The sequence below is a fragment of the Dendropsophus ebraccatus genome, chromosome 2, assembly GCF_027789765.1.
Source record: "Dendropsophus ebraccatus isolate aDenEbr1 chromosome 2, aDenEbr1.pat, whole genome shotgun sequence".
NCBI classification, from domain to species: Eukaryota; Metazoa; Chordata; class Amphibia; order Anura; family Hylidae; genus Dendropsophus; species Dendropsophus ebraccatus.
Window position 1 is genome coordinate 60,596,142 of NC_091455.1, and position 23,751 is coordinate 60,619,892.

At 44.2% G+C, this 23,751-nt stretch overlaps 1 protein-coding gene across 4 annotated transcripts in view; it reads right to left on the reverse strand.

Annotated features, from left to right (window-relative positions):
- SPIDR (scaffold protein involved in DNA repair) overlaps positions 1 to 23,751 on the reverse strand; it is a 349,427-nt gene that overhangs the window by 235,546 nt on the left and 90,130 nt on the right. For all 4 annotated transcript variants that reach the window (XM_069957606.1, XM_069957607.1, XM_069957602.1 and 1 more), the window contains exon 8: positions 22,095 to 22,305. In XM_069957606.1, coding sequence (XP_069813707.1) covers positions 22,095 to 22,305 — 211 coding nt within the window. The remainder of the gene's footprint in view (positions 1 to 22,094; positions 22,306 to 23,751) is intronic.

Genomic DNA, 23,751 nt, shown 5'->3' on the forward strand with positions numbered 1-23,751 from the left:
ATTCTCTACCTGTAATACCACACAGCACTGCATTCTCTACCTGTAACACCACACAGCACACTGTATTCTCTACCTGTAACAGCACACAGCACGTTGTATTCTCTACCTGTAATACTACACAGCACCCTGTATTCTCTACATGTAACACCACACAGCGCACTGTATCCTCTACCTGTAACACCACACAGCACACTGTATTCTCTACCTGTAACACCACACAGCACACTGTATCCTTTACCTGTAACACCACACAGCACGCTGTATTCTCCTCCTGTAACACCACACAGCACGCTGTATTCTCTACCTGTAACACCACACAGCATGCTGTATTCTCCACCTGTAACACCACACAGCACGCTGTATTCTCTACCTGTAACACCACACAGCACGCTGTATTCTCTACCTGTAACACCACACAGCACTCTGTATTCTCTACCTGTAACACCACACAGCACGCTGTATTCTCTACCTGTAACACCACACAGCACGCTGTATTCTCTACCTGTAATGCTGATATTAGAATAAAGTAAAGAACTTTTAGATTTTTTTTCCTTTTAATTTCCACGCACATATTATGATCAAACATCTGTTATCTTTGAAGTTGAGCCCCACAATAAGGCTCTGATCCTCTCTGCCGTTTAGCATCATTTACTTGTGCTACTGCATCATTTTTGTGAAAACACTGCAGTACTGCATTAATACTCCAACATGTGTGAACACAGCCCTAATTTCACTGCACACTACTGCACAATTAGAGAAATCAGTGCAACACCTGCTTCTGGATGGTCAGATATGAGATGATAAATCACTCGGGATTGGGGAATCCAGCCAAGCCTCCTGGGACATGACGCCCTGCTCCCTGTCTGCATCATCAGCTTGTAAGCAAACACACACAATGTGAGACAGAGGCATGGAAGATTTGTCTCCTAAGGGGAGATAGCAGAAGGAGCAGGAGACAATGTGGATTTACACAGGAGCCATTTTTCTTCACTTCCTGGATTTTTATCAGCTACCAGTATGGCAGAACTGTACAGATACGGTAATAGATTGCATAGACACATATATTTAACTTTTAATGCACTTTTAATAGAAAACAAGTTTTTCTTATCCGGAGTTCCCCTTTAACATATCAGATGATGAGTTTTGCAGGCTACTGGTAGTGTTGCACAGGGCCTTATGATGACCTCCCTAATGTGGATGGTGTAACAATATTTCTACATTTGCAGTCTTTTGCTGTCAAACTATTACTCAGAAAAGACACTTTAGGTTTGGCACTAATATTACAAACTCCCGGCTAGGCCCTGGCACCAAGGGCACCCTATTACATCATCTCTTACTCTCTCTGTAGAGTTTGCTTTCAAACTAACACTGCACTGCTGAAGCCTCACTTACTTAGGGTGCTATTGATGTCACTGACATGATGGTCACACTCCTGCTCCAGGGGTCCTTTTGCCTCAGCTGTCTCTTTGTTTGCCATCACTGTCTCATTTAACAGATTTCATCCAGCTCATACAATGTCATCTCATCTCATTCTGTCACTTATGGGAATCACATAGCACACATTTTTCCATGGCCCAACAACAGTCTCACAGTTACGCATTAATCTCTGTAGCCACAGGTTCACATACTAAACTTTAACAAGGCCTCTGCTGCTTCAGGAGGCATCTTTGCCCCACATGCCTGAGTCAGTGGCGGCCCATGACACACAGACCAGGAACACGGATATCTCTTACAGCTTCAACCCCTTAAGGATCGGGCCAATTTTTTTTTTTTTAGGGGGGGGGGGTTCATTTTTTCCTCCTTGTGGTTGAAAGGCCATAGCACTTGCAATTTTTTTGCACTCATAATTGTATTTCGCAACAACAGACTGAATTTTTTCATAAAGTACACTGCAAAACCAGAAAAAAAGATGTGTGGTGAAATTGAAAAACAAAACAAAAAGCATTTTGTTTATTTAGGGGGGAATTTGTTTTTACACCATTCGTCCTGGGGTAAAACTGAGTTGTTATATATATGTTCCTTTTCTTTTGTGTGATGGCTTGTAAAAAATTCAAACCATTGTTAACAAAAATATGTTCCTTAACCCCTTAAGGTCAAAGTCAATTTTCGTTCTTGCGCTTTTGCTTTTTCCATTTTATGTTTAAGAGTCCATAGCGCTTGCATTTTTTCACCTAGAGATTTATATGAGCGCTTATTTTTTGCGAAACCAATTGTACTTTGCAATGACAGGCATTATTTTTCCATAACATATGCTGCAAAACTGGAAAAAAAATCATTTGTGCTATCAAATTGGGAAAAAAAAAAGAATTTGTTTCGATTTCGGGGAGTTTTGCATTTACGCCGTTAACCCTATGGTAAAACTGTCTTGTTATCCATGTTCCTCAAGTCGTTACGATTACAACGATATATAACATGTATAACTTTTATATTATGTGATGGCTTTTAAAAAATTCTAACCATTGTTAACAAATATATGTTCCTTAAAATCGCTCCATTCCCAGGCTTATAGCGCTTTTATCCTTTGGTCTATGGGGCTGTGTGAGGTGTCATTTTTTGCACCATGATGTGTTCCTTCTATCGGTACCTTGATTGCGCATATACGACTTTTTGATCCCTTTTTATTACATTTTTTCTGAATTTAATGCGACCAAAAATGCGCAATTTTGCACTTTGGAATTTTTTTGCGCTGACGCCGTTTACCGTGTGAGATCAGGAATGTGATTAACTAATAGATCGGGCGATTACGTGCGCGGCGATACCAAATATGTTTATTTGTTTATTTATTAATTTATATTTGTAAAATGGGAAAAGGGGGGTGATTTGGACTTTTATTAGGGGAGGGGATTTTTTATTAATAAAAACACTTTTTTTTTTTTTTTCCCCACATGAAATAGAACTCCCCCTGGGGGAATTGTATATACACAGCACTGATCTCTCATTGAGATCAATGCTGTGTATATACACAGCAAAGATCGATTAGATCGGTCATAGATTGCTTTGCACAGGCCACAGCAATCTATTGCCAAGTCGGGATCAGCGTCATTGCGAGGCTGAGGCCCGGCACGGGCAGAAGAACGGCACACAGCGATCGCATCACGGGGGGGGGGAGACCCGTCCCACTAGACACCAGGTACGTGAGGTCTGAAGCACTTCAACGCAGCTGTCAGGTTTGACAGCTGCATTGAAGTGTTTAATTAGCCAGAGCGGCAACGGTACCTGCGCTGGCTAATAGAGGCGCTCCCCGGATACAGATCACAGTCGGGAGCGGCACTGTTCAGAGCGGGGTCCTGGCGCTTTTATCCTTGGGTCTATGGGGCTGTCTGAGATGTCATTTTTTGCGCCATTATATGTACTATCTATTGATACCTTGATTGTGCTTTTGTGACTTTTTCATCGCTTTTTATTACAGTTTTTCTGGATTTGATGCGAAAATGCGCAATTTTGCACCTTCGGATTTTTTTGCGCTTATGCCGTTTACCCTGCAAGATCAGGAATGTGATAAATTATTAGTTTGGGCGATTACGCATGCGGCGATAGAAAACATGTTTATTTATTTTTGTTTATAACATGGAAAATGGGGGGGGGGGGGGGTGATTCAAACTTTTATTAGGGGAGCGGGCATTTTATTAATAACAACACTTTTTTTTTCTTTTACCCTTATACTTCTAGTATAAGCACACTGATCTCTCATTGAGATCTATGCTGTAAAGTTATACAGCATAGATCAATATGATAGGCACTGGATTGCTTCCGGCTGCTGCAGCCGGAAGCAATTGATTGCCGAGCAGGGATCAACACCATTACGGCACAGACACCCGACCGGTAAAGATGTGTGGATCGCTCCTCCGGGACAACGTCCCCGGGGGGGGCGATCCACCGCACTAGACACCAGGGAACGGCTGCAACTAGTAATCAGATGCAGCTGTCAACTTTGACAGCTGCATCTGATTACCTGTCACGGAAATCGGACCAAGCCCGCGAATAGCTGCGGTCTCAGGCTACATGCGGCACCCGGGACCGTGATTGTTCAGAGCTGGGTCGCTGTGCGGCCCCGCTCTGAACTCCCTTAACAACCGCAGGGCGTAAATATACGCCCACGGTCCTTAAGGGGTTAAAGGTGTAATCCAGGATTTAAAAACAAACAAAAGAAAAAAATGGCCACTTACTTCCAGGGACAGCATGACTCTTGCCTCCAGTTTTGGTGGGATTTTGGTATAAAGGCTTATTCAATTCAATAGAACGGAGTTACGAAACCCCACCCAAACAGGAGACAAGAGTGGTGCTGTTTCTGGAAGAAAGTGGCCATGTTTTTAACCCCTTTAATTCTACACAGTACACTAAATTCCACTTGGAAGAGTCTCAGGTTGGGGAACATTGATAATAGCTGTATACTGTGTCAGGATACATACACACATATACATACACACACAGACACAGACACACAATCATGGCTTTGGGACATCCACTAAAGGCCTATTACTATCACACTGTGTAACAGCCGATGAGTGGCCTCCATCAGTATATAGAAATAATACAGAATTGGTTATACTTACCTCTTTATGCTCACCCAGTGTCCTCCTGCCGTGTCTCTGCGTCACTGTTCTAACCAAATTAACAAGGGACACAAGACCTTCACTGATCTTCACATTCACACATGAAAGCTGTGGGTCCATTCAACTATATAATATTATATTTGGCTATCTTTGCCAGGCCCAAAGAGCTGAATAGAGTATGCATATCATACCACTGCTCCATTCAACCAGGGGGACGTGGGGTCCCAGCAATCAGATACCCACCTGTGGATAAGCAATGAATGTTAGTGGGGAAAAAAATATATAAATCAGTGCAGAACAGTGATATGTATAGTGGTAAATAATATTTCTTCTTTTAGCTGCACACACTTCACTTCCCTACTAGTCTTTACACATTCTTATTTTATATAAAAAGATATATTTTTTCATTCTCCTGCTTCTGAATTCCAGCCCACCGTGTGAGACGAGATGTAAGACTACAGCTCAGGCCAGAGTCAAGCTGGGATGTGTCAGAATTCTTGGAGTGTGCTCCTGATTTTAGGAGCAGTCAAGAATGCTGCTCTCCTTCCTCCACATTTGACGTCAGTAAGCAACTACTCGTCAGAGCAATCTGTCAATGGAAAATGCATGGAATTTCCTCATTTAGAAGTGCTGGAGGATTTCAAGATGAGGCCCTTCGTATTCACATATTTCATGGATAGGGACATATCAGTAGTTTACAATAAAGTGCATTTCCATGACTTAAAGAAGATTATCCACTAAAGAGCTAAGATATCTATGTTAACAGGTAAATGCATAGCTAATAAAACAAAAAAACATATGATGAAACAAGTTTAGTCCAGTTTGTCCGTAACACAAAATTCAATGCAAAGCAGATGTGAGAACAACTCATTACTGCTCAAAACTTGTGCATTCTTAAAAGAAAGAAATTAAAATTACTGCCATCTCTCCATTAAAGTATATAATGAAAAAAGGAGAAATTCTTTATATTTATTTAGTCGCACAGTAAGGTTAAAAACAGTCTAACAAAGTCAACTTATAATCCTGCAGTGTGGATGCAGAGGAAGGCTAAAACCCCCTATAAAGTAGTAAGCTAATACTCCAATACTGTAGGACTGTAGTTTTATCTCTAAATATGGCGAACACATATAAAGGCCCACAGGTAGAACAGCATCCCAGACACACACAAATAAAACACATGTAAAGAATGTCAGGCTGACATAGCAAGCGGTGGCCGAGGCAGGGCGAAGGGGATTGAATGGCAGGGAAGCCCCGTCTCAGTGATACTGTCCACCAATGATTAAAACCCCTTTTTTTCCAGCTTAAGTAGACGCAGAGAAAACTAACAAAGGTAAATCTGCAATACACTGTGGTGGCTGCTGCTGCCCCATGTTTGCATGGGTGACAGTATCGGTTTAATGATTTTTATTGTACACATTGCATGAACAGTAGTGCATTAATATATCATATTAGATTTTAGCTTAAAGGGGTTGTACACCAAAAAAAAATTTCTTTCAAATCAACTGCTGCCATAAAGTGGCAGAGATTTGTAATTTACTTCTATAAAAAAAATCTCAAGCCTTCCAGTACTTATCAGCTGCTGTATGCCCAACAGGAATTTGTATTATTTCCAGTCTGGAGAGCAGGAGAGGTTTTCTATGGGGATTTGCTGCTGCTCTGGACAGTTCCTGACATGGACAAAGGAGGCAACAGAGAGCACTGTGTCAGACAGGAAAGAAAACACCACTTCCTGCAGGACACACAGCACCTGATAAGTACTGGAAGACTTAAGATTTTTTAATAGAAGTGAATTACAAATCTCTGGCACTTTATGGCACCAGATGATTTGAAAGGAAAAAAAATTGGTGAACAACCCCTTTAACCCCTTGCCTCTAAAGCCTGTTTTGGCCTTAATGACCAGGCTCATTTTTCAAAATCTGACCTGTCTCACTTTATGCGCTTATAGCTCAGTGATGCTTTAACGTATGCTAGCGATTCTGAGATTGTTTTTTCGTCACATATGTCACTTTATATTACTTTTTTAGGGTGTTACGGGGCTTAGAAATTTATTAGCAAATTATCACATTTTGTGAAAGTTTCCAAAACTGATTTTTTTTTAGGGACCAGTTCTTTTTTTTAAATGGATTTAGAAGGCTTGTATACTGGAAACCCCCATAAGTGACCCCATTTTGGAAACTAGACACCTTAAAGAATTAATCTAGGGGTATAATGAGCATTTTAACCCTACAGGGGCTGGAGGAAAGTATTCACAATTAGGCCGTAAAAAAAAAATGGAAAATTTAAATTTTCAAATAATATATACGTTTAGATTAAAGTTTCTCATTTTAAAAAGGAACATGAGAAAAAAGCACCCCAAAATTTGTAACGCAGGTTCTCCTGAATACAACGGTACCCCATATGTGGGCATAAACCACTGTATGGACACACAGCAGGGCTCAGAAGGGAAGAAGCGTCAATTAGCATTTTCAGTTTCTGAGTTTCTGAGCGCCAGGTGCGTTTGCAGAGCCCCTGTAGTGTCAGCAGAATAGAGCCCCCCCCAAAAGTCACCCCATTTAGGAAAGTACACCCCTCACAGAACTCATCTTGGGGTGCAGTGAGCGGTTTGACCCCACAGGTATTAGAGGAAAGTATTCAAAATAAGACAGTAAAAATGAAAAACTCGAATTTTTCCAATAATATGTTTGTTTAGTTTAAAATTTCTTAATTTCACGAGGAATGGGAGAAAAAACGTACCCCAAAATCTGTAACGCAGCTTCTTCTGAGTAAAACAGTACCCGATATGTAAGCATAAACCACTGTATTGGCACACAGCGGGGCTCAGAAGGAAGGGAGCGCCAATTTGCTGGGGCAAAACCGCAGCTAGTAATAGTTATTAGAATAGCGCAGTTACTAAAATACAGTAAAAAATGAGATTACAGGTAATGTGGGGTGGTCACGGGCAACCTGGGGTGGTCACTGGCAACCTGGTGTGGTTATGGGCAACCTTCGGTGGTTACAGACAATCTGGGGTGGTTACGGGCAATGTGGGGTGGTTACGGATAAATTGAAGTGCTTATAGGTAATCTGGGATGGGTACCTGTAATTTGGGGTCGTTACAGGCAATCTGGCGTGGTTACGGGCAATCTGGAGAGGGTCACTGGCAATTTGGGGTGGTTAGAGGCAACGTGCGGTGGTCAGAGGCAACATGCGGTGGTCGGAGGCAACGTGCCGTGATCAGAGGCAATCTGGGGGGAATTACGTGTGATTAGGGGCAACCTGGGGGGGTTACAGACAATCTGCGGTGGTTACGGGCAACATGGGGTGGTTACAGACAATCTGCGGTGGTTACGGGCAACATGGGGTGGTTACAGACAATCTGCGGTGGTTACGGGCAACACGGGGTGGTTACAGACAATCTGGGGTGATTACGGATAAACTGAAGTGTTTATAGGTAATCAGGGGAGGGTAAATGTAATTTTGGGTGGTTACGGCAATCTGGAGGGGGTCACTGGCAACGTGTGTGAGTTAGAGGCAACGTGCGGTGGTTAGAGGCAAGAAGGGGTGGTTATAGGCAACGTGCGGTGGTCAGAGGCAACGTGCGGTGGTTACGTGCAATCTGGGGGGTTAAGGTCAATCGGGGCTGATTACGGACCATCTGGAGGGGGTCACTGGCAATTTGGGGTGGTTACGGTCAACGTGTGGTGGTTACAGGCAACGTGCGGTGGTTACGGGCAACGTGCGGTAGTTATGGGTAATGTGGGGTGGTTATAGGCAACGTGCGGTGGTTAGGGGCATTGTGCGGTGGTTAGGGGCAACGTGCGGTGGTTAGGGGCAACGTGCGGGGGTTAGGGGCAACGTGCGGGGGTTACGTGCAATCTGGCTTGATTATGTGCAATCTGGCGTGATTACGGGCAACCTGGGGCGGATATGGGCAACCTGCGGTGGTTACGGGTAATCTGCGGGGGTTAGGGGTAATTTGGGAGTAAACTGTAATTATTACTATAATAAAAAGTGTGTGTTTTATTTTTTTTTGTATGTTTTTCACTTTTTGTACTTTTACACATTCATTTTCACTATATTACTATGATTACTGTGATATTTCCTATCACAGTAATCATAGTTCAGTGACAGAGACCAAATTGGTCTCTGTCACTTTAAATTTTCCGAGATAACTGATTCTGGAGCGCATGCGCACTTCAGAATCAGCCTGGACGCCGAGGAGGACGGACCTCCCTGGATCAGGTAATGTATATGGGGAAGGGGGCTGACTGGGGGGGTGGGGGGCGACTTGGGGGGCGACACACTGACACTTTTTATCCCCTGTCACCAATGAATTATGGTGACAGGGGATAAAAAGTGCATCTTTGCACTGGGAACAGGCGATCAGCGGTATATAGTATATACCGCCGATCGCCTGCTCCGGGACCACACGGGGGGTCCCTGATCACTGCCCCATGCTCTCCGCTACCTCCGGTGGCAGAGAGCATGGGGCTTTGATCATTTATTCATTTCCATCCCTGCTAACAAACATCGTTTGTTTGCAGGGATAGGGGGGGCCATCTTGGATCTGATGGCCGCCCGGGGAGGGGAGCGGGTTAGTGAACGCCCACTAGGGGGGGCTGATCTGGGGTCTGATTTATACATTTTCATCTCCCCCCACCGTGGATTCACGGTGGGGGGAGATGAAAACTGTCGGCACCGGCGGTAATACCCGTTACTGGCGTTTTGCCGCTATAACGGTAATAGCGGCGATCCGCCGGTATCGGAGGACGAGGGGAGGGGGCCGGGGGAACATAGAAGAAGTGGCAGCGGGAGGAGGCAACGTTCTGCAGCCTCCTCCCGCCGCCCGATCGGCGGGAGGACACAAATCTCCCCATAGACGCTGCGGTCGCATTGACCGCAGTGTTTATGGGATTAACTGCCCGCGGGGAGCGCGGCTCCCCTCCAGGCAGAGGCAGCGGGAGGATGCTGTGTGACGTAGCCTCCTCCCGCTGCCCGATCACCATTAGGGACAGCGGGGGGAGGCAGGGAAACCATGAAGTTTGGGGAACATCATGTTGCGGGAACTACTTGTTTTACATGACGTTCCCCAAACGTCATTTTGCGGCAAGGGGTTAAAGAGGATGTACCATCAGGTACATCCTCTTTTATCTGACCAAGGGAAAGAACGGCGCAGTCATGGGGAAGCTTTAAAGCCGCATCATAGAGGGGAGGGCCTCCTGTGCTTCAGCTCTGGCGTCTTACACAGGAACCGGGCCGTGGTTCAAAGAACGGACACCGATACCGACTTCCCCGTGCCAGCGCCGTTCTATCCCTGGGTCAGATTAAAGAGGATGGTACCTGATGGTACATCCTCTTTAAGTGCACTTTTAATTACCATATCTCTTATAAATTTATTAACAGGCTTTGGTTACAAATGTTATAAATCAGAATAAATCCCTGTATCAGCACTCCATCTCTGGTAACTAAAAGTTTACTACTGATATTGGACCATTTAACCCCTTCTCGCATCCCGGGTACTATATGCAGCCCGGAACCGCTTCTATTGGTGGGTGCAACCCAATCGCCACACCCGCTAATTATATATTTAAATGCAGCTGTCAAAACTGACACCTGCATTTTCCCCTTTCCCTGGTGTCTAGTGGGGGGGGGGGGGTTGGAGATCCCTTCTCCTTACCAGGCCAGGGCTCAGCGTAGCAATCTAATTGATCATTGCTGTATTAAGTATACTGCAGTGAATTCTATGGGAGATCACTGCAGTAATACTAAAAGAAAAAGAAAATTTTTCTTTAATACTAAAGAAAAAAAAAATACAGTATTAAGTAAAAAAAACAAACTGTTTTTATTAATAAAAAAAACCCTCCCCTAATAAAAGTCTGAATCCCCCCCTTTTCCCATTTTATAAATAAAAACATATAAATAAACATATTTTGTATCGCCGCGTGCGTGCGTAATTACATTCCTGATCTCGCACGGTAAAAGCCGTAAGCACAAAAACCCGACAAAGTGCAAAAGTGCAGATTTCTTGTCACATCAAATCCAGATAAATTGTAAAAAAAGTGTGATCAAAAAGTAACATATACGCAATCAAGGTACCAATAGAAAAAACAAATCATGGTGCAAAGAATACCACCCCGCACAGCCCCATAGACCAAAGGATAAAAGGGTTATAAGGCTGGAAATAGAACAATTTTAAACACATTTAGTTTTGTTTTTTTTTAAAAGGTTTTAATTTTTTAAAAGTAGTCAGATAAAATAAAATTTATATAGATTAGATATTGTTGCAATCTTATCGACTTGAGGAACATATATAACATGTCAGTTTTACTATAGAACTAATGGCGTAAACACGAAAACCCCCAAAATAAAAATATATATTTTTTTCCTTCCCAATTTCACTGCACAAATAATTTTTTTTCTGGTTTTGCAGCATACTTTATGGAAAAATTAAGTCTGCCATTGCAAAGTACAACCAGTGGTGCAAAAAGGGCTCATGTAGGTCTGTGGGTGAAAAAATGCAAGCACTATGGCCTTTTAAACACGAGGAGGAGAAAACGAAAATTAGCCCGGTCCAGAAGGGGTTAAACAGGTTGTCCAGCATAAAGTAAAAATCTATGATGCTGCAGGGCACATACCAGTACTGTAAACTCCATCGCAGGTGGCACCTGCTGTCTTCTTTATATATGGAATGGATATATCGTTCCAACAGGAACTGCTGCTAAGCATATACAATACAGTTCTGTCTATGCTAAGGGACCATTTTCTGTTGGAACGGCATGTCAGCTGAAGTTGTGAAGAGGACAGTGGTGGACAGCAGGTGGCCCAGAAATTGGAACACGACAGGTAGGTATACATCACTGTTATGTTCCCTGCAGCATCATAGATGAGTAATTTATGCTGGACAACCCCTTTAAGTTAGGCATACAGATAAATCTTAAGATTTGTCCTGGCTCTTATAGAAGATGCTTGTCATTCATGAAGGTGAAACCTTGTTTACCCTAGACTTAGAGGATGCCCACAGGATGCCACAGCTTTAATCTACAGTAAATAAAACATTAGATGTGTGAATATATAGGTAGCACCTGAAGTTCCCTTGCTATATTTAATTCCCTTTATACTGGGTATAAGATATAATTAGCTGCAGGAATGTAACATTGGCATGACCACCCATCCCTTGCGGATTACAGATTACTAGTCACGGCGACATACACAACTGTGAAGAGATTCTGAAACCTATGCTTCCTCAGAAGGAAATAGGGCGCCATATTTAATATATTACTAAAAAGCAAAGCAAAATATCAGAATAAACACAGCATCAGGGAAAGATTAACGCACTACTTATATTTGTTGAAATGAAGAAGAAGAAGGAAAAAAAAAGAATAATTCTAGCAGATGCTAAATGTCTCGTCTTTTTCCTCTCACCAATGTATCCCCTTCATTGTCTTCTGATGCTGAAGCCAAATGCATATTTTGTGCTTGACATTTAAGGGACATAGTAATTTATTATTGTTTGACTGCCAGAACAAAAGGATTGTATTAAAATCATGCCAGGACAAACACAGTCGTAAAATAGCTCCAATCTACAGTTCTAATAATTTTATTTTTCAGCATGTATGGCTGTGTCTATTCTATAAGAAAATAAAATCTACACAGCATTCAACTGTGTTGGGCCTTCTGTAAAAAAAAGAAAAATTAGAACCAAACACAATACATTGCAAGTCTAGGCATGAGGCGGATGTCCATTTAACTCTTTGGTGACCCTGGACGTACCCGTACGTCCAGGGCCGCCTCCATGTGTTCAGAGCAGGGCCGCGCGGCTCGGCACTCGATTGCTTCCGGCTGCAGCAGCCGGAAGCAATCAATGTGCCTATCTCATCGATCTATGCTGCATATCTATGCAGCATAGATCTCAATGAGAGATCAGTGTACTTATACTTGAAGTCCCCCAGGGCGGCTTCTAGTATAAGTGTAAAAGTAAAAATAAAGGTGTTTTTAATAAAAAAAAAAAGCCCCCCCCCCCCCTAATAAAAGTTTGAATCACCCCCCTTTTCCCATGTTATAAATAAAAATAAATAAACAAACACGTTTGGTATCACATTCCTGATCTCGCACGGTAAATGGCATAAGCGCAAAAAAATCCCAAAGTATAAAACTGCGCATTTGTGGTCGCATCAAATCCAGAAAAATTGTAATAAAAAGCGATAAAAAAGTCGCATATGCGCAATCAAGGTACCGATAGAAAGAACACATCATGGCACAAAAAATGACACCTGACACAGCCCCATAGACCAAAGGATAAAAGCACTTTAAGCATGGGAATAGAGCGATTTTAAGGTACATATATTTGTTAACAATGGTTTGAATTTTTTTTAGGCCATCAGATACAATGAAAGTTATACATGTTACATATCATTGTAATCGTAACGACTTGAGGAACATATATAACAAGTCAGTTTTACCCCAGGGCGAACGGTGTAAAAACAGAAAAGCACCAAATAAGAGAAATGCTTTTTGTTTTTCCATTTCACCACACTTTGGGATTTTTTTTTTCTGGTTTTGCAGTGTACTTTATGAAAAAATTCAGCCTGTCATTGCAAAGTACAATTAGTGGCGCAAAAAATAAGGGCTCATGTGGGTTTCTAGGTGAAAAAATGCAAGTGCTATGGCCTTCTAAGCACAAGGAGGAAAAAACGAAAATGCAAAAATTGAAATTGGCCTGGTCCTCTAAGGGTTAAACAAACATAATTCTCCTTAAGGCTATATGTTATATGGTGGCAACACATTCTGCTGCACTGAACCAAGATTTATGATTCTGTAGGAAAGTTGTCCACACACACCAATATCAGAGGGACTGGCTAAAGGCCCTATTACACAAAACGATTATAGTCCGTATTTGGCTGATATCGGTCATGACGGCTGATAATCGTCTGGTGTAACAGAAGACAATGATCAGCCGACATGAACGATGTCGGCTGATCGTTACCCATCGTTTGTCTTCCAACATGTTGAAAGACAAACGACTCAGATAGCAACGATCTGCTGCAATTGCTCCGTGAAGGAGGAGTAATGACAGTAGACTGCCGCTATCTTCTATGGGCTGCCCGGACGATCTAGTGATCACACAGGAAACCCCCCCCCCCCCTTTCCTTCCCGATGCGTGTAATGGGGTGGCAGCAAGGAGTAAGGGAGCAAGTTTGCTCCTCTCCATCGCCCCGTGTAATAGGGGCTCTAACTATCTCTTTGTATAATGATGTCCTGCCTCTTCCCTGATCGCAAATGCTGGGGTAAAGAAGGTTCAAGAAAGTTGAATTTTAACATACCTGATTTTTTTTTCTCCACATGGAAATAAACTGTTACCATGTGTATGGAAGCGTCAGAGCACCTTTTAAATTTTCTTATGCAAGATATGCAACATTAATTTTATAAAACATTTGCAAAAACACCATGAGTTGGTAATTGGAAAATGGGAACAAAATAGACTAGATGTGCATTTCCTGGAGAAAATACACATGGGGAAATTTTTTGTGCTGGGTTTGAAAATCTCCCTACAGCGAAAAGGCTCGCCATATTTATGTAGGAGGTGCAACGCCTCTACATAAATCCCATGCACACCAGAACGCACGTCTCCCATAGTGCTTGAAAGGAGAGTATCTTTAACACTGATTTCCAGAGTGCCCTTTTAAGAGAAACTTTAACCCCTTGCCTCTAAAGCCTGTTTTGGCCTTAATGACCAGGCTCATTTTTCAAAATCTGACCTGCCTCACACTTTATATTAGTGGCAAAATTTGGTCACTACTTTGTGTGTTTTTTGTGAAAAACATCAAAATATCATGAAAAATTTGAAAATTTTGCATTTTATGAACTTCTGAAATACTCTGCTTCTATATCATATCACATAAATTAGTCATTAAATCACATTACCAATATGTCCTCTTTATTCTGACATAATTTGGGAAACATATTTTACTTTTTTAAGGTTTGTTATGGGGCTTAGAAATTTATTAGCAAATTATCACATTTTGTGAAAGTTTCCAAAACTGATTTTTTTTTTAGGGACCAGTTCTTTTTTTAAATGGATTTAGAAGGCTTGTATACTGGAAACCCCTAAAAGTGACCCCATTTTGGAAACTAGACACCTTAAAGAATTAATCTAGGGGTATAATGAGCATTTTAACCCTACAGGGGCTGGAGGAAAGTATTCACCATTAGGCCGTAAAAAAAATCAAAAATTAAAATTTTAAAATAATATATAAGTTTAGATTAAAGTTTCTCATTTTCAAAAGGAACATGGGAAAAAAAGCATGCCAAAATTTGTAACGCAGGTTCTCCTGAATACAACGGTACTCCATATGTGGGTGTAAACCACTTAATGGGCACACAGCGGGGCTCAGAAGGGAAGGAGAGCCAATTAGCTTTTTTAATGCAGATTTTGCTGAAGAAGTTTCTGAGCGCCAGGTGCGTTTGCAGTGCCCCTGTAGTGTCCGCAAAATAGAATCCCTCCAAAAGTCACCCCATTTTGGAAAGTACACCCCTCAAAGAATTCATCTTGGGGTGTGGTGACCATTTTGACCCCACAGGTATTAGAGGAAAGTATTTAAAATTAGACAGTAAAAATGAAAAGCTTGAATTTTTCCAATAATATGTTCGTTTACTTTGAAATTTTTCAATTTCATGAGGAACAAGAGAAAAAAAGTAACCCAAAATTGGTAACGCAGGTTCTCCTAAATACAATGGTACCCCATATGTGGGCATAAACCACTGAATGGGCACACAGCCGAGCTCAGAAGAAAAGGAGCGCCAATTAGCTTTTTTAATGCAGATTTTGCTGAAGAAGTTTCCGAGCATCGGGTGCGTTTGCAGAGCCCCTGTAGTGTCCGCAGAAGAGAAACCCCCCAAAAGTCACCCCATTTTGGAAAGTACACCCCTCAAAGAATTCATCTTGGGGTGTGGTGACCATTTTGACCCCACAGGTATTAGAGGAAAGAATTTAAAATTAGAAAGTAAAAATGAAAAACTTGAATTTTTCCAATAATATGTTCGTTTAGCTTGAAATTTCTCAATTTCACAAGGAACATGAGAGAATCTGCACCCCAAAATTTGTAACGCAGGTTTTCCTGAGTACAACGGTACCCCATATGTGGGCATAAACCACTGTATGGGCACACAGGTGGGCTCAGAAGGAAGGGAGCACCAATTAGCATTTTCAGTTCAGATTTTGCTGAAGTAGTTTCTGAGCGCCAGGTGCATTTGTAGTGCCCCTGTAGTGTCCGCAGAAGAGAACTCCCCCCAAAAGTCACCCCATTTTGGAAAGTACACCCCTCAAAGAATACATCTTGGGGTGTGGTGACCATTTTGACCCCACAGGTATTAGAGGAAAGTATTCAAAATAAGATAGTAAAATTGAAAAACTAGAATTTTTCCAATAATATGTTCGTTTAGTTAGAAATTTCTCAATTTCACTAGGAACAGGGGAGAAGCTGCATGCCAAAATCTGTAATGCAGGTTCTCCTGAGTAGAAAGGTACCCCATATGTGGGCATAAACCACTGTATGGGTACCCAGCCGGGCTCAGAAGGGAAGGAGCGCCAATTAGCATTTTCAGTGCAGATTTTTCCGAAGAAGTTTCTGAGCACCAGGTGCGTTTGCAGCGCCCCTGTAGTGTCAGCAGAATAGAACCCCCCCAAAAGTCCCCCCATTTAGGAAAGTACACCCCTCAAAGAACTCATCTTGGGGTGCAGTGAGCTGTTTGACAGTAAAAATGAAAAACTCGAATTTTTCCAATAATATGTTCGTTTAGTTTAACATTTCTTAATTTCACGGGGAATGTGAGAAAAAAAATACCCCAAAATTTGTAACGCAGGTTCTCCTGAGTACAAAGGTACCCCATATGTGGGCATAAACCACTGTATGGGCACACAGCGGGGCTCAGAAGGAAGGGAGCACCAATTTGCTGGAGCAAAACCGCAGCTAGTAATAGTTATTAGAATAGCGCAGTTACTAAAATACAATAAAAAATGAGATTACAGGTAATGTGGTCACGGGCAACCTGGTGTGGTTATAGGCAACCTGCGGTGGTTACGGGCAACGTGGGGTGGTTACGGATAAACTGAAGTGCTTATAAGTAATCTGGGATGGGTACCTGTAATTTGGGGTCGTTACAGGCAACGCGCAGTGGTCGGAGGCAACGCGCAGTGGTCGGAGGCAACGCGCCGTGGTCGGAGGCAACGCGCCGTGGTCGGAGGCAAAGCGCCGTGGTCGGAGGCAAAGCGCCGTGGTCGGAGGCAAAGCGCCGTGGTCGGAGGCAACGCGCCGTGGTCGGAGGCAACGCGCCGTGGTCGGAGGCAACGCGCCGTGGTCGGAGGCAACGCGCCATGGTCAGAGGCAATCTGGGGGGAATTATGTGTGATTAGGGGCAACATGGGGTGGTTACAGACAATCTGCGGTGGTTACGGGCAACATGTGGTGCTTACAGACAATCTGGGGTGGTTACGGATAAACTGAAGTGCTTATAGGTAATCAGGGGTGGGTACATGTAATTTTGGGTGGTTACGGCAATCTGGTGTGGTTACAGGCAATCGGGGCTGGTTACAGGCAATTACGGACCATCTGGAGGGGGTCACTGGCAATTCGGGGTGGTTACGGTCAACATGGGGTGGTTACAGGCAACGTGCGGTGGTTATAGGCAACGTGCGGTGGTTATGAGTAATGTGTGGTGGTTATAGGCAAAGTGCGGTGGTTATGGGCAACGTGAGGTGGTTATGGGTAACGTGCGGTGGTTAGAGGCAACTTGCGGTGGTTAGAGGCAGTGTGCGGTGGTTAGAGGCAACGTGCGGTGGTTAGAGGCAACGTGCGGTGGTTAGAGGCAACGTGCGGTGGTTAGAGGCAACGTGCGGTGGTTAGAGGCAACGTGCGGTGGTTAGAGGCAACGTGCGGTGGTTAGAGGCAACGTGCGGTGGTTAGAGGCAACGTGCGGTGGTTATGGGCAACGTGCGGTGGTTGTGGGCAACGTGCGGTGGTTGTGGGCAACGTTCGGTGGTTATGGGCAACGTGCGGTGGTTATGGGCAACGTGCGGTGGTTATGGGCAACATGCGGTGGTTATGGGCAACGTGCGGTGATTACGTGCAATCTGGCGTGATTACGGGCAACCTGCGGTGGTTACGGGCAACCTGGGGCGGATATGGGCAACCTGCGGTGGTTACGGTTAATCTGGGGGGGGGGGTAGGGGTAATTTGGGAGTAAACTGCAATTATTACTATAATAAAAGTGTGTGTTTTATTTTTTTGTATGTTTTTCACTTTTTGTACTTTATACATTAATTTGCACTGTATTACTATGATTACTGTGATATTTTCTATCACAGTAATCATAGTTCAGTGACAGAGACCAAATTGGTCTCTGTCACTTTAAATTTTCAGATAACTGATTTTGGAGCGCATGCGCACTTCAGAATCAGCCTGGACACCGAGGAGGACGGACCTCCCTGGATCAGATAATGTATATGGGGAAGGAAGGTGACTGGGGGACGGGGGTGACTGGGGGGGTGGGGGGCGACACACTGACACTTTTTATCCCCTGTCACCAATGATTTATGGTGACGGGATAAAAAGTGCATCTTTACACTGGGAACAGGCGATCAGCGGTATATAGTATATACCGCCGATCGCCTGCTCCGGGACCACACGGGGGGGTCCCCGATCACTGCCCCATGCTCTCCGCTACCTCCGGTGGCGGAGAGCATGGGGCTTTGATCATTTATTCATTTCCATCCCTGCAGGGATGGGGGCGGCCATCTTGGATGTGATGGCCGCCCGGGGAGGGGAGCGGGTTAGTGATCGCCCACTAGGGGGGCTGATCTGGGGTCTGGGGGATACATTTTCATCTCCCCCCACCGTGGATTCACGGTGGGGGGAGATGAAAGCTGTCGGCGGCGCCGGTAATGCCCGGTACCGGCGGATCGCCGCTATAACGGTGATAGCGGCGATCCGCCGATATAGGGGGACGCGAGGAGGGGGCCGGGGTACCTACTGGTAGTGGCGGTGGGGGGAGGCAACGTTCTGCAGCCTCCCCCCGCCGCCCGATCGGCGGGAGGCCATGAATCTCCCCATAGACGCTGCGGTCGCATTGACCGCGGCGTTTATGGGGTTAACTGCCCGGGGGGAGCGCGGCTTCCCTCCGGGCAGAGGCAGCGGGAGGATGCTGTGTGACATAGCCTCCTCCCGCTGCCCGATCACCGTTAGGGACAGCGGGGAAAGGCAGGGAAGCCATGACGTTTGGGAAATAAGAAATCATTTTGCGGCAAGGGGTTAAACCAAGCCTTTAAGAACGAATTCAGTGCTGCACATTTAATAACGGCTCTTTATGAGCAAATTCAGTAATGGTCCTTTAAAACCGAATTCAGTAACAGTCCTTTGAGTGTGATTCTGATACCAGCATTTTAACAGTGACATCTAAAGCAGCCTTATAATAGTAAAGAAAATTGCTTGGTTACAATGACAATCTTGTGCAAATCTGTATTTATGTCAGTGAGGCAAAATCGTAAGGACCTGCGATCTTCCATTGGTCCAATAGAGGACATGTGACAACATCAATTTTGTCAGGTATTGATTAAAAGGGTTATTCAGTGAAAATCTTTTTCTTTTACATCAACTGGTTTCAGAAAGTTGTATAGATTTGTAATTTACTTCTTTTTAAAAATCTCCATTCTTCCCATACCTATCAGCTGCTGTATGTCCGGCAGGAAATAGTGTATGCTTTTCAGTCTGACACAGTGCTCTCTGCTGCCACCTGTCAGCGTGAGAGTTATTTTTTTGTGGACGGACATTATTTCATTGCAAATAACACCCGTTATTTTATAATAATATTTTATAACAATGGCTTTTATTTGTATAATGTCCTTTTCACCTAATGAGAACTCAGTCTTAAGGGGTGACTCCTTTTTTGCTCAAAAAGTTGTAGCTTTAAATTGCTTTACTCTGTAGATCCTTAAAGTCATTTATAGAAGTCTCCAGTAAGCAGGAGTGTTACGTTAGAAAGAAAAATAAATCATAAACAATAGAAATACCCAGACACATTTTATAAAGTTGGGTGGCACTCAAAGCTGAATTGAGTTTTCTCAATACTCTTGCCAGTCTTTATACATTATCCGGAATGGCTAAGGCAATTTTCTTTAATTTAAACATAATACGTTTGGTTTTGAGTTTTTATAGTCTGATGTTCTTTGCCTGTCCTCTAATTATGCAACGTCGGGACGTTATACAAGATTATACACTTACCTGTGTGCGCAACCTGTCTGCTGTCTGTGTATTTTATTACTGTCTAAACTGTTATTTTCTCTTCAATAAAACATATTAAAAAATGCATGAACGTTTTACAATCTGCCAGTGTTTTCTACTATAACAAATGCACTTTCGTACCTGCACACATTTAGTAAGGTTATGTTACTACACATTGTTTAAACCAATTTAAGGCCTAAAAAAAAAAAAAAAAAAAAAAAAAAAAAAGCTATCCAAACAAACTGTCTAATGTACAGTGTGGGAACATCGCCCAAATCTGCAAAACATTGTATCATGCTGCTGATAGAAAAAACATACCTTACCACATTATAAGCATGTTTTAAAACACCACTGCTTAGCAATTTTCTAATAATTCTAAGAGAGCTAAAATATTCTGATAAAATGTTCCAAACATCCTGCATTGTCATAACAGTAAATAACAAAAGCCTGCTTGCTATAGCTACCATCCAGAGGGAGCTACTCCCTACTATTTATACCAATCACGGTAACTAATCAAGAGACTAATTATAAATAGATCTTCTGCCATTTCAGGGGCATAATATGCCCCCCACCAAGGGGAGCTAATTAGCTGTCATGGCTGCCCAAGGCCATCTCTAGGCCTCTGAGGCTGCCATGAAAGATCTGCTGTCATATCCTGCCACAAGCAGTCTGAATTTTTCCCCATTTCGTCAGGTTATCAGAGGAAAAAAGGAAAAAATTTGCAAAGTGAGAATGCTTTAAAAAATGTGTTAATGGTACAAAATGCTACATAAATGAACAGAAGAAAATGTTAAAATCAAGCAAACATTTGGAGTGGCCATCCCTATGACTTCAAATGAACACCAATTCTTCAAGCTACACTTACATAGTTTCTGAAGGAGTTCAACCGAGAGACTTAGGGCCATATTACGATGCCCAATATTCTGCATAGGTGAGGGCAGGTCTGCTAGATCGGTGCTCACTTACTGAGCCTGTTACACAGCTCGATAATTGTGCAGCAAGGGTTGTATATATATCGTTAGCAATGTCTGTGCAGCCTTTATGGAATAATAAACTTTATACATACCTCTCCACGCTCCCCTGTGTTCTTATAGCTTCTGCCCGCTCCACGCAACCGCTACTGACACTTCTGAGCCGGTCTCTGAAGTGACAGGCCGCTCAGCCAATCATTGACAGAGATGGGACAACGCCGCAGCCATTGATTGGCTGAGCGGCCTGTCAGAGAACGGCTCAGAAGTTCCAGCAGCGACTGCAAGGAGCAGGCAGAAGCTAGGACACCAGGGAGCATGGACAGGTATGTATGAGGTTTATTTTATTTTTATTTATTTTTTTACAAATTCATCAGCCATCGGCCACAGATTATCGATCTGTGTAATAGAGCCTTTAATCTGCAGCAAATCAGGAGCCGCAGATTTATTTAATCTAAATAAATACCTCCTGAGTTTGCTTCATAGTATAATATCAAAGGAATGCCTTAAAGCGTAACTGTCATTTTTTTTTTTTTTATTGCAGAAATCAGTAGTATAAGTGATTTTAAGAAACTCTGTAATAGGTTTTATCAGCCAAAAAAGCCTCCTTCTGTACTCAAGAAGCAATCTCCCAGCCTCCCCCCCTTATCTGTGCATTATCAGGCAAACACGTCTTCATTACAGAGAAGCCAGTGAAGACGGGTTCTGCTCTCTCCATTCTATCCTTATAGAGGGGGGAGGGGCCGAGGGAGATGAGGGAGCAGGAAGAGGTGACATGAAGGTCAGCTGTTTGTAGACTATCTGGGCACCTAAGACGCTGGATTCTGGGGTCAGAAAGGTCAGTGCTTATCTATGAACTTACTGAGAGAAGATTGCAGGGTGTTGTGCTGTGCAGGACTGCTCCGTGCTCAGTCACTCCTAACAGCCCCTCCCCTCTCCATAGCCACATAATGGAGACAGAAATCCTGCTTCATTTGATGTGAGGGGGGAGGCTGGGAGATTCCTTTTTCAGTACAGAAGGAAACTCTTTTAATTTATAAAACCTATTACAAAGTTTCTTAAAATCGCTTGAACTGTTTATATTTAATGTTTTTAAAAAAAATGACCCTGAAATGACACTTACGCTTTAAATGCATTAAAGTCCAGGCTGTCATGCTGTATCTGTAACATAGCGCTATGGAATTAAAGGTGCTTCACAAATAAATAATAATAATTTACTGCATCAGCCATTGAGGGGTTCAAAGCAACAAAGGGAGTTTCAAAACCAGAAAAATAAATAAAAGCTCAGGTATATATGTATAGTGTTACCAGGCTACACTTACCAGGGAGGATAGATATGGATGATGTCATTTGGTCCCAGTTTGAGCTGAGCAGCAGTTTGCCCAGTGAACAGAACCTTCAGCTTTGTTATATCCTTAGAATAACTGTTCTCATCAATCTGAACGTCTGTCAGTTGCTCACAAAGTGCAACCTGCATGGAGCACTCCTCATGAACCTCCGATATCTTTAAAAACAGTGTTCCTGATTTATCGCCTGGAAAACAACATATTAGAAATATTTTATGCCACCATATGGTAGTGGTGATTGTCACTTCTAGAATACAGCAGCAGAATTTGGAGTTTTTGTCAATATAAATAAAATCAAACAGGCAATGCCATATCATGTAACCTTACAATCCTTAGCTGACATTTGATTTTAGCACCACACATGTTCACGAAGACCAATAACTGCACAATTTCCCTAGAGATGAGCGAACCTGGAGCATGCTCAAGTCCATCCGAACCCGATCATTCGGCATTCGATTAGCGGTGGCTGCTGAAGTTGGATAAAGCCCTAAGGCTATGTGGAAAACATGGATATAGTCATTGGCTGTATCCATGTTTTCCAGACAACCTTAGAGCTTTATCCAACTTCAGCAGCCACCGCTAGTCAAATGCTGAAAGATCAGGTTCAGATGGACTCGAGCATGCTGAAGGTTTGCTCATCTCTAAATTTCTCCCAAACATTGGTAAAATTCGGACAGTAGGGCTTTATTACATGCAGGGCCGTATTTGCCACTAGGCACCCGTGGACCGGTGCCTAGGACGGCACCTGCAGGGAACACTTTAAAAAAAAAAAAAACCTCCGTAGGCACCGACCCACGGGTGCCTTGTCCGCGCCGGGGGGTGGGGTAGAGACGTAGCGGCTGGGAGCAGGATCAGGATGGGCAGGCAGGCTGCTTCCCTCCCCCCATGCAGCGCCGAGGTCCGGGGTGCGGGGCCGGGGGTGAACTTCCGGCACACACAGCCTGACAGAGGCCAGAAGCTCACAGCTGCAGCCCCGCGGTCCCGGATCATCTCTCCTGCTCGGCGATGACATCACGTGAGCGCCGCCGAGCAGGAGAGAAGATCGGGCATCGCGGGGCTGCAGCTGTGAGCTTCTGGCCTCTGTCAGGCTGTGTGTGCTGGAAGCTCACCCCCGGCCCCGCACCCCGGCGCTGCATGGGGGGAGGGAACCAGCCTGCCTGCCCATCCTGCTCCCGGCCGCTCCGTCTTCCCCCCAGCGTCTCCCCCCTAACCCCCAGCGTCTGCCCGCCCCCCGGCCTCTCCCCTTACCCCTACAGCCTCTCCCCTGCCCCCCTAGCCTCTCCCCCTACCCCCAGCCTCTCCCCTAAACCCGAGCCTCTACCATGCCCCCCCCAGCGTCTCCCCCCCCCCCCCCCCGGGGGCCTCTCCCCTGCCCCCCAGCCTCTCCCCTTAACCCTCAGCCTCTCCCCTGCCCCCCAGCCTCTTGCCCTGCCCCCAGGCTCTCGCCCTAACCCTCAGCCTCTCCCCTGCCCCCCAGCCTCTCCCTCTAACCCTCAGCCTCTCCCCTGCCCCCCAGCCTCTCCCCCTAACCCTTAGCCTCTCCCCTGCCCCCCAGCCTCTCCCCTTCCCCCCAGCCTCTCCCCTGCCCCCAGTCCCTCCCCCTGACCACCAGCTTCTCCCTCTGACCCCCAGC